General features: G+C 40.9%; 1 protein-coding gene across 1 annotated transcript; it reads left to right on the forward strand.

Moving 5' to 3' along the window:
- Positions 1–468: 468 nt before the first annotated feature.
- LOC149023166 (U-box domain-containing protein 13-like) lies at positions 469–12,157 on the forward strand. The gene is made up of 4 exons (XM_089143721.1): positions 469–1,148; positions 7,959–8,075; positions 8,543–8,995; positions 10,466–12,157. The coding sequence occupies exons 1-4, from the start codon at positions 879–881 to the stop codon at positions 11,729–11,731; spliced, it is 2,106 nt and encodes a 701-aa protein (XP_088999847.1). The 5' UTR covers positions 469–878; the 3' UTR covers positions 11,732–12,157.

The following is a 12,157-nucleotide window of genomic DNA, read 5'->3' on the forward strand; positions in this document are numbered from 1 at the left end:
TTCTCAATCAATCAATGTAAGCATAACATATCGTACCGTTTCGGACGTTAATTCTGTAATTCGGGGTGTGTGTGTGTGTGAGCTCGCTAGCTTTATGAGCTTGTTTGGGTCTTCTCTCTTGACTTGAAGGAAGGAAAGCCAGGAAGAAATAAGTCTGTAATGGATCTCCTTGTGAAACTTAACCTGACCTGAAACGGTTCTCTCCTCATTGAGTCTTCACTCTTGACTGAAGACCGGCAGGCTGGAGGAGCAGGAAAAAAAATAAGCAAACAAGCAAGCAAGGAACGCCCCATATATATACACAGGAGAAGCAACTTGGCAGTAAATATACAAATACAAAAACAAAAGGAGAGACAGAAAATAAAATAAAAAAATAATAAAATTAATTAAAATGAAAAAAGTGGAAACTAATAACGAACCCAGTAATAGTAAGAGTAGGTAGAAGGCACTAGCCACTAGCCACCCTCTGTCATCGTTAAATCTAAGTCTTTTGTTAATCTATCTGTCTCTCTATCTATCTATCTATCGTTCGTTCGTTCGTTCGTTCGTTCACCGGCTGCGCTGGAAAGCAGAGTTGCTGCGCGTCAATTGCGCATACGGTACAGACAGACTCCTTCTCTTCTGTCTCGTGTTTCGATTTTCGTCTGATTATCTCATGGAGACCACCACCACCACCACGAAGAAGAAGAGATGCCGCTGCCGCGTCCCTTCACCTTTCAACTGACCTTCCTCCCTCCCTCCCTCCGTTACCGTCTGTTCTCTTCTCCTTCTCCGCTTCCGTCTCAGTCAGCTCCAATCCCGATTTCTCCGCTTGTTGATCTCCGATAATCGATAGGCTGGAGAGTGTAGAGACACTCTTAAATCTCAGCTGAAAACCCATGGAAGAGGATAAGGGAGTGGTGATCCAGAAGTTGATTGACTTAGTTAATGAGATCTCTGCAATCTCCGACTACAGATGTTCCATCAAGAAGGAATTTTGCAACCTAGCTAGGCGATTGAAGCTCTTATTGCCCATGTTCGAAGAGCTCAGGGAAACCAAAGACCCCATCCCCCAGGACACCCTCATTCCCCTTACGTCTTTGAAGGAGGCCCTGCAATCCACTAAGCAACTCCTCCGATCGGGTAGCCATGGGAGCAAAATTTATTTGGTGCGTTCTCTATTAACACCCCCCCCCCTTTTCTTCTTCTGCTTCTGTGGACGGATCTTTCGATGGTCTATCTTGTTACTGCTTGATTCTGAAATTGGAAACTGAAGACTCTTGATGCTTTACTTGTACCTTACTTTCTGTCTCCCTCTGGTATCTATCCTCCCTTACAGGAGGAAGCCCTGACAAGCGTTTGCACCACTCTTTTGTGTTCCAGGATCCTTTAGGGTTAGGGTTCTGGAATAACTACAGTATATCAGGACTTTTTTGATTGGTTTTCTTCTCTGCTCAAATTTCTTCCCGGAATTACTGTTAGCAGTTTGGTGGACATTCATTCTAATGCGTAAATTTCCCTTCTTTTCTTCCGCACTTCTGCTTTAGCATTTCTAATAGATATCACACATATTTGTGGATTACAGTTAGGGCACTTTGACCTTATTATGTTTCTGTTACTTCCACCTCAGTTAAGATGGTCTGACTCCTATGTTTGGAATGGATGGACTACTTTATTTAGGACAAATTTTGTCTTTGTTTCAACCAGTGACCATTTCACAATGCTAGTCTGAAAATTCGGCCCAAAAATATGTCCGTTTCATATATTATAGCATTTGATAATCTCCATTTCACTTATTGCTCTGTTTCATTTTATATCCCTCTTTCCCTTTCTATTTATTTTATTATCATATTCACCTTTAATCTTTGGTTTTTTTTTTTTTTTTGAGGGGGGGGGGGGGGGTGTGGAATAGAATAAGGAACAATTATATAGAACTAAATTGGAAGTTTATTGATCGAGGACAAACTCCAGGATAGTCACTGAAGGTGGTATAGGCATGTCCAACGGAGAGTTATGGATGTGCCAGAAAGGAAGAGTGACTAGATTCAGTTTGAGAGAACAAAAAGAGGTAGAGGCAGGCTTCAAATGACCATCGGGGAAGCTGTAAGAAGAAATATGCTTGCTATGGGGCTCAATCCTTGTATTACTGCAAATGGAGTTCTTTGGAGGACAAAGATCCATTATGCCATCCTAGGGGTTGTTCGTGGGGTGCTTCTTTGTTTACTGCGGTGACTTACTCCGCTTACCTATTGAATCCATGCAACTTAGTCGGGATAAGATTATTATTGTTGTTTTGCAAGTGTGGAATTACCTATGTAGCTTTAGTTCATTTCTATTTCTATTTCTACTTGTATGATCCCTGCTAACATTAGGAATCCTTGGTCGTAACTGTACCTAGCTGCTTTGTATAAATAAGGCATTGTGGGGAGGGGCTGCTTAGTTCTTCAAGGTAGTTAGTCCTTGCTATCGTTCCCTATCTTTCTTGCCATTCACTTGATCTTGGTGTTGAAGGGTTTCTACATGGTATTGGAGCTCAACCAATAATTGGTTGTTCAAGTTTGTTTCAGTTTTGAAGATCTTCTCATGCTTCTCGTAAAGGGTGTACTGCAACACTATATGTATATTTCAATTTGAAAACTAAACTTTTTTATGCATCAAGATCGATTGGAGATTACAGCGATCATGTTGGGTTTCTTTTTGAAGAATTTTGTTCTGTTCACTGCATATTATTGAGGACTGCAGGTCTAATGTTTTCTTCTAGCTTATTTTAATTTTCTTATACTTGTGGCACCCTATTCAGAATTATTTTCTTTCCATCTCCAGTCGACACCTCCCTGTTCAAGTACTTGGTTTTGGTTGTGTCATCATCAGCAACAACTCAAGCCTTCTTCTCTGCTGATTTTTCAGTTTCTTAGGGGTAGACTGTTCTTCCTCCAGTCAGGGTTATCGTGCCCTAATTTATTTATTTGTTTCTCCCTCAGGGCTGCTACTGTTTTGGGTTAGTTTATAAACCTAAATTTGATTCTTTTCAAAAGCCAATTGGTGTTTTTTGTTGCTGCTGCCTTGAACACACGATTCTTCTTTGCAAAGTGGGTTCTTAAACTGTCAGTTTGTTATTGTAGCTGGTTTGAGGTTCTGAATTCCTAATTTGATTTGAAGTTTTGGTTGTTAGAAAGTCCTAAGTTCTGCTGCTGTTGACTTTTTGAACCCAACTCTGCGAGTTATTGTTATTGGTTGATACGTTGTCTTGTGCTGCTGTTGCTACTGCCAATTGTGATTGTTACTGTTTGTTGTTTCTCCAAAATACTCATGGTTGACCCTAAGCCATCAAAAGACAATGTCTGAGTTCAGGTCAGCACTATTAAATTCTTTGGAGTTTCAGAGGTCTCTTTTGGGCCCAACTGTTCAAGACTATATTCATGCTAAAGGTATGTTAAGTCCTGGATTAGCTTAACAACAATTTACCCAACTCCCACACTCACAACCTGTACTAAAGCAGCAAAAACAGCAATTCACAAGATAAGTGGATAAATAACAGTAAGCACACATTCAACAATCAATCTGGGAGAGTAATATCGAAACCTCTATTTATTCCAATGAGAATTGCTATTAAACCATTCCAAGAGTTATGACATCAGCATCACCTCACTCCTACAACCTACCCAGGAGCATTAGCCCTCCCCTGCAAGTCTACCTCACAAAAACCTATACCCAAAAACTGCCTGCCTCCCTTCTACTCTCTCCTCTCCATATAAAAAGCTCCCTTAACGACTTCCCACCCTCCAATCCCTTCCATCCACATGGCCCAACATTCTCTCCCCCAAATCATACTTGCACCTTTATGCATGGGTGTGGTTTGCCCCCAATCAGCATATGCCACTTGTCCTCCCTGTCTTTAGCTGGATTCCTCAGGTTTCCCTGCATGTGTTGGAGTGGCTGATCCCCTGTGACACCTCCCACCCTTTCGGGTGTACACTTGAGACACTAGGGACCTATCAAGGTATAATGAAAATGCATCAATGATGATGCTCCTCAAGAGTGAGAGATCCTGCTTCACAGCTTATGCTGAGTGGGTGCATGAAAATTCTGTCATCAAGATATGGCTATTGGATAGTGTTAAGCCTGCTATTGTTTCTAGTTGCTAAGTATGTCTAGAATAATTTGCAGGGGAATTTCTCTCAAGTGAGAAATATTTCTCACATATATTATCTCTATGAAAAGCTTTTCATTTTCCAATAGGGTGAAGCTCCTGAATGAGTACTGTGCAAGCTACAAAGGCATAGGTGAAGAACTCCAGCTATGTTTGCCACCTACTACCAATTTTGATCACTTGAAACTACAAATTCTATGTTGCCAAAGGTTTGCTGGACTACATCCTAGCTACCAACCTTTGAAAAGCCGGTTCATTGCGGAGAAAAAGTTCCTTCTCTCATTGAAGGCTTCTTCTGTATTAACTTGGTTGGGTTTTCTGATGCCCACTAGGCTAGTACGAATGATGATTGCCATTCGTACTGTACTTTTGTCACTGGTAACAGTCACCTAGGAAAGCTAGAAACCAGCTACTGTTGCTAGATCAAGTGCAGAGTTACAATGTTGAGCAATGAAACACACTACAGATGAGTTGCTGTTGGCAAAGTCATTGTTTCAGAAGTTAGGTATCTCTCAATCAATAGAGGTGTTATGTTACAACCATATTGAAGTTGATTGCTGTTTTGTCTGCGGTGTGGTTATGAAGAAACTTGTTACTACCCCATTTGTTTCCAGAAACAGCCAATTTCTAATGTGTTTACAGAGCCATTGTGTGCTCAGTGTGTTTCAAAGTACTTTTTTCAAGCTGGGGCTTAAGGGGAGTGCAGGAGAAGTTTGCATTTGCCTACTTAGGTTTTTTGCTATTGTATGTTCGGTGTAGTTTCTATACCTAAATTTATCATTCCTACCAAGATAGAAATTCTTGGTTGTTATTGTACCAAGCTGCTGTTACAAAATAAAGGATTATAGGAGAAAAGGGGGGGGGGGGAAGGGAAATGTTTTGTTGGGATAAGTTGCTTGGACTGTCAAGGAAGGAGTGGAGTGATACAATGTGCTGCCAAATGCTACAAAGAATGAGATCACAATGTGGTTTTACACTTCATACAGGGGTTTGTAATGTGAGAAGTATGCTTCCTGAACTTAGACATTTCTATTTATGTCATTCAGCTAACTGATTTCAATCATTGCCACATGAAAATGCTCAAATTCTGTCATATATTGTCCCGTAACTTGGTGTGCCCATGGTGGTGGTTGGGACATTGAGGAACAGTGGTAACTCAAGGCAAGGGGTGCTGTGTGAGGTTGAGGAGATTACGTAGCCAGTGAGGAGGGGGAGGACAGGTTAGGGGAGCATAGGGGAGATGAGATGGCCTGGAGCTGGAGCTGGAGCTGGAGCTGGAGTCTGAGAGGGGTGAAGGGAGGGAGGGATGATACAGTACTTCCTTTCAAAGTGAAATTTTACTAGTGACTAGTAACAAACCTGTCTTTGTTACTCAAAAAAAGTAGCTACAAGGGAAAAAGTAGTTACAAGGGTTATAAAAAGTCAATAGTGAACTGATCAGAGCCCTTTTAATTCATTTTCCAGTTCGGTTATGATCTGAAATGATATCAATGGATGGAATGTACACAGTCAAGTGTTCTTGGAACTGATTGTTAATGCATTTGCTCGAAGACACAATATCCCCTCTTTATTTATTTATTTCTGCATTGGTACCATCTGACCCATTTTCTTCATTCATCTGGTCAAACTTACAACTAACTGTTGAACCATAAGTTGAGCTATTTTATTCGTAAAATGGAGATGAAGTGGTTGGTGATGGGTATAATAGTCTTGACTAGGCTTTTAGTTGAGCCACTATAGCCAGTCTGATGGACTGAAGGAGTGACTTTGTGGTTGCTCTGAAGTAGATCCTTCTAAATTCTATTTGATGGTTGAAATTGAAAAGTGACAAGGGTTGGTGTACCACTGTTGTAGCTTAAGGTCAAGGCATCGAAATAGTCTCTCAGCAAAAATTGTTGGGGGGGGGGGGGGGTGAACTGCATAGGAAAAATGCCCCCCCCCCAAAAAAAAAAAAAAAAAAAGACTGCTTGTGTGGAAGCCTTCGGCACCGGGTTCGTCATTTTAAATCGAAAATTGATTAGGCATATCATCCGATCCAACATTGTTATTGCCAGACCTTAATCTGCTGGACATCTGGCCAGATATGGGGTGATATCTGTAAGGATCAGTCTCTGTATTGGTATTGCTGGTGAATGATGCAATCTTTTAGAGTTTGATCCAAATCTTTGCATTAACATCCTGTTCACACTTTTTAAGCTATATGTAGTTATCTTCATCAACAATCAAGAATTTATTCATGAACTTCTTCTCTTGTTCATTTGAGATTGCATTTGTTGTCATTTATACCGGCTGCCTTCCTTTATTTATGAATATCCCATCTATTGGGAACAAGGTTTTTGGTATTTGGTTTGGATTAGGTGTACTGTCAATTAATATTGACTGCACATCCCCCTTAACTCGCACATGAATTGGAGATAGTATCGTTAGTCATTGAATCCTCTAGTTGTACCTTTAGAGGATATTATTGTGCAGCCAGAAGAGTTAGGGGATTTGGATGCTTTAACTCTGTTTGACAAGAACTTCCATTCTACCAATATATGAACAAACTTGTTTGCAATAATTTTTTTTTACTTTCTTGTATTTGTTGATTACGTAAATGTGTGTACATACTAACAGAGACAAGGATACCTAATTTGATGTACACAGTTTGAAAAAATACTGTGACCTTAGGGGAGGTTATGATTTCCATCCTCTATGCACAAAATGATGACAAGCAATCTTTAGGTAACTGTTAATTCTGTCTTACCAGTTTAGGCCAAAGGTTGAAGATCAAGGTTGATCTGCTGGATTCCCATATTTTTTCTTCCATCCTATTGCTTAAGATATGATGCTGATGGAAGTATCATATTCTTGTGGTTTAGAGCAGAAAGGCAAGACTGATATGGTTGACATGCTGGGGATCGGAAGTTATGGTGTGACTTGGCAAAACCATGATCAATTAACAGTTCTAGACCTGTATTATGTTATATTTTATAGGTGTAGTATGATACCTCTTGTTGCACTGGTACGTAGTTCTTGTTTAATACCTGTAACTCCTCCTTCCTTTGATTAGAAAAGTCTGTCTTATCTGCAGAGTAATAATGTATAAAGATGCCTTCTTGTAACCCATGCCTACTGTACATGGAATGGAGGGAAGATAGATAGACAGGGGATGCAGTCTTTGATTCTGTGGTTAATTAAAATTTAAGGACCATTTGATAACACAGCAAGTGTTTCTACTTCGAAAAACACCAAAACTAGTTATGATTGTTTCTGGAAGTGGAAACACTTTTTTAGGCGTTTAATAAAAGTTGCTTTTGGGAGTGAAAACATTATCAGCAGGGATTTAGCAGAGTTCTTATGTTTAAAATGTCAAATTCTAACTCTTTCACTTCAACCTAGCTCACCCCCAACTTTTGCTTCAAGAAACAGAAGCAACAAGTTGTTGCATCAAAACTATTTCTTGAAGCAGAAATTTTCATAAATTTCAATTTATGTTTAAAAAATGACCTGAAACAAAACAGTTTTGTCAAATAGTTTACGGTTGATTTTTTTGTTTCTCGAAGCAAGAAACACGAGAAACTGTTTTTTGGTGGGTTGTCAAATGGGTCGTCAATCTCCTTTAGTTGTGATTCTGTGGTTACTTGAAATTTAAATCTCTGTTTTGTATTGCATGTTACAGTAAATGATCAATTTATGCAGGCACACATGAGCATATTATTGTTCTTGCCCATGTGTCTGCACCTATGGCTGGCATGCTAGTCTCTTTATCTTGTGGTAGTATTACAGTTGGTATTTTCAGTCCCACCCAGAGCCTCCCCCAGCCTTTTGACACTCTTTTCTTTGCTAGGTCCTGGAAAGAGAACATATAATGAACCAATTTCAGGAAGTGACAACTTCACTGGAGCAAGCTCTGAGTAGAATTTCCTATGATAAATTCGAGATATCAGATGAAGTTCGGGAACAGGTATTGATCTACCCCCTTAAGGCTGATTCTACGATGACTAGTGTTATAGAGGGCCACTGGAAACAAGCTTCTTCTACTTAACCATTTCTGTAGTGTTTTTCTTCTTCTTCTTCTTCTTCTTCTTCTTCTTCTTCTTCTTCTCTCTCTCTCCTCTTTCATTCAGTTGGATTCAATAGTTATAATACTCCAACATGAGGTCTTGAAATCCCTGGTGTCCTTAGATGAATGTTAGAATAGTTTAAGCAGCTAGCAGCTGATTATTTCTTTTTAATATCGGATACTAGTTGCAGTGTTAAAGATTCCAGAACAACTAAAAAGTGGTCTTCTGCATATTTCACTCTCTATTAGAACTTCAGGTTGGACTGATAGGAAATGTTTTCTATTTTTACTTTAGGCACCAGGGATATGAGGAGGTCCTGAGGTTTAATTTCCCCTTTTTTTCCCCTTAATGCTTGTTGTCACCCCAGGTTGAGCTAGTGCTAGCTCAGTTTAGAAGAGCCAAAGGCCGGGTTGATGCACCTGACGTTGAGCTTTATGAAGATTTGTTATCTGTCTACATTAAAAGCAGTGATGCAGATATTGATCCAGCTGTGCTTAGAAGATTAGCTGAAAAGTTACAATTGATGGGCATAAATGACCTCAAACAAGAGTCTCTGGCTTTGCATGAGATGGTTGTTTCTAATGCTGTAGATCCTGGGGAGAGCATAGAAAAGATGTCAAGGCTACTAAAGAAGATAAAGGATTTTGTGCTGACAGAAAACCCTGACACGGGAGCTCCTGAAAGTGAAAAGTGTCCATCAAGTGACAATACACAAGCATTGGCTGATGGGAATCCAAAATCTCTGGTCATACCAGATGATTTCCGCTGTCCAATATCCCTGGAGTTGATGAAAGATCCAGTTATTGTATCCACAGGACAGGTATATGGGTCACTTTCATTATCAATAGGTTTTTATTATTTATTATTTTATTTTAGATTGAGGTGCTTTTTGTATAGTTTACAACCGCTCTCTCTTTCTTTTCTTTTTTGTCGTGCTGCTTTCCTTCCATTGGAAATATTTTGGAATGGTGCCCAATAATTTTCTCACGGATTTCTCTTTGTGAAAAGAAAATGTAGGGGATTGGTCGACCATTATCCCATTTGATGGCCCTTCTTTATGCTGGAAGAGATGGGTTGTCATTTGGTATGAGCCCCGCCTTTGCTAGGTCTTAGGAGGATTTGGACTTGAGTCCATCACAACCCCAATTCTTAAGATTTGGTGGGACCCACGTTATGGACACCCAGCCGGGGCACATGACAGTTCCTCTTAGTATCAACCTGTTAAAGAGCCACAAAAAAGATGCAGCTAAACTAAACATCTCCAAGGACGAAGACAAATAACCTATTTGACAGTTTGACTCATATACATATGTATACGGTCCAAAGTCTTGTTTTACTCAAGTTTTCACCTAGTACGTAGTTGAATACATACAACTTCAAAGGACATGTATACATACCACAATTTAGTTTAACAAAACATAAGTTGCAAAAAGAAGTACCCATCTTCTACTTTAAACGTGTTCTTGGGTAGCAGCACCCTTGCCCTTGTCATGTATCTGGGGACCTGTCAACATTTATAATTTATATCGCTTATTGAGCCCGCAAAGCTCATAATTGTAAATGTTGACAGGTCCCCAGATACATGACAAGGGCAAGGGTGTTGCTACCCAAGAACACATTTAAAGTAGAAGATGGGAACTTCTTTTTGCAACTGATGTTTTGTAAATTAAGTTGTGGAATGTATATATTTCCTTTGAGGTTGTAGGTACTGGGTGGAAACTCAAATGTAAGTAAAACAAGATTTTGGACTATGTACATATGTATATAAGTCAAACTATCAAATAGGTTATCTGTCTTTGTCCTTGGAGATGTTTAGTTTAGCATATTTTTTGTGTGTGGCTCTTTGACAGGTTGTTATTGAGAGAAATTGTCACGTGCCCTGGTTGGGTGTCCGTAACGTTAGTCCCACCAAGTCTTAAGAACTGGGGTCATGACAGAGTCGGTCCTAAACTTCAGCATTTTTTTGGGGGCAAAATTGGTCACCTTCATTAAAATGTTTAGTCTCATGTATATGGATGGCTTAATAGATAATGTTCCCTACAATATGTTACTGCACTCATTTAGTTGTCATATGGAGTGCAGTCTAAAAATATGACCATTGGATAAGATTGTTATTATCATATAATGAAATTGACTTTTTCCACAGTGGGTTCTTTTGTGGAACTACTGAATGTTGGTTTAAACCCCCTGTGGCTCTGTATTGAGCAAGGTGCAGCATGGCTACTTTGCTTTCCTCCTGCCCCTACTTCTTTACTGAATCTGTCCTCTTTTTTTGTTTTTTTGGTTGTAGACTTATGAGCGATCCTGCATTGAGAAATGGCTTGAAGCTGGGCATCTCACGTGTCCAAAGACACAACAGAGCCTTTCCAGTACTGCCTTGACACCCAACTATGTCTTGCGTAGCCTTATAGCTCAGTGGTGCGAAGCTAATGGGGTTCAACCACCTAAAAGACCTGGCAATTCACGCCCCAGTAAGACCACCTCTGTCTGCTCACCCGCTGAATGTGCCAAGATTGATGTTCTCCTTCGCAAATTGACTTCTGGCAATCTTGAGGATCGACGATCAGCCGCAGGTGAGCTTCGCCTTCTTGCCAAGCGCAATGCTGACAACCGTGTTTGCATTGCTGAGGCTGGTGCCATTCCCCTCCTTGTTGGCCTCCTCTCCACTTCTGACCCACGCACTCAGGAGCATGCTGTCACTGCCCTTCTGAACCTTTCTATTTGTGAGGATAATAAAGGCCGTATCGTATTTTCTGGGGCTGTCCCTGCTATTGTACATGTGCTCCGGAAAGGGAGCATGGAGGCACGGGAAAATGCAGCAGCCACACTATTCAGCCTTTCTGTGGTGGATGAAAACAAGGTGACAATTGGTTCATCTGGGGCAATACCGGCACTTGTGACACTGCTTAATGAAGGTAGCCAACGGGGAAAGAAAGATGCAGCAACAGCTCTCTTCAACCTCTGCATATACCAAGGGAACAAGGGAAGGGCAGTGCGGGCTGGAGTAGTGCCTACACTAATGAGATTGCTGACTGAACCTGGAGGTGGGATGGTAGATGAAGCATTGGCGATACTAGCTATATTGTCAAGCCACCCTGAGGGCAAGGCAGCAATAGGAGCTGCAGAAGCTGTGCCTGTCTTGGTTGAGGTGATAGGGAGTGGGTCCCCGAGGAACAGGGAGAATGCAGCTGCAGTGTTAGTGCACCTGTGCTCAGGGGACCAACAGTACCTGGCAAAGGCTCAAGAGCTTGGAGTGATGGGTCCCTTGACAGATTTGGCGCAGAATGGAACAGAGAGAGGCAAGCGAAAAGCTGCACAATTGATGGAACGTATGAGCAGATATATAGAGCACCAGCAGGCTCAGTCACAGGCGCAAGCACTGGCTCAAGCAGAGGCTCTGGTACAGGCACAGGTGCAGGCTCAAGCAGAGGCTCAAGCAGAGGTTCAGGCAGCCCAAGTGGAGGCCCAGGGCCAGCAGCTGCAAGCCGAGGGCGAAGCTCAGGCTCTGAACCAGCAGACACAGATGAAATCTACAGCAAGTGGTGTTGATAGATGAGTGTAATTTCTATTCTTCATTTTTGCTTGGTTTCTTTGTGATGAGAAACAAAACAAGCCATTGCATTATCCAGGGGAAAAGCCGGAAAGGTGGAAGATCACCTGTCCAGCCACTGAGTTATTTGGTTTTTGTGTGGTCATGGAATTAGGTATTACACGTTTGAGAGGGGAAATTAAAGAGCCACCCCCAAGAAGGCAGGAATGCATTTTGGCATATGAGACTTTCTGATGTACAAGGCTGAAATGCAATTGGCATAAATGTGTAACCTATTGATGTAAAATGTATTACCGTAAACATATATATGTGTATATTTTTGTTTTTCAGAAAGAAACTTTTGATCATAAAGAAACTGTATTTCTCCAAATTAAATCCCGTAGAAGAAGGTTGTTGATGAACGAAGTGATGGAGTGCATTAGTGCAACATGG

Source organism: Hakea prostrata, chromosome 2 (assembly GCF_041222555.1).
Source record: "Hakea prostrata isolate BN-2017 chromosome 2, UWA_Hpros_2, whole genome shotgun sequence".
Lineage (NCBI taxonomy): Eukaryota > Viridiplantae > Streptophyta > Magnoliopsida > Proteales > Proteaceae > Hakea > Hakea prostrata.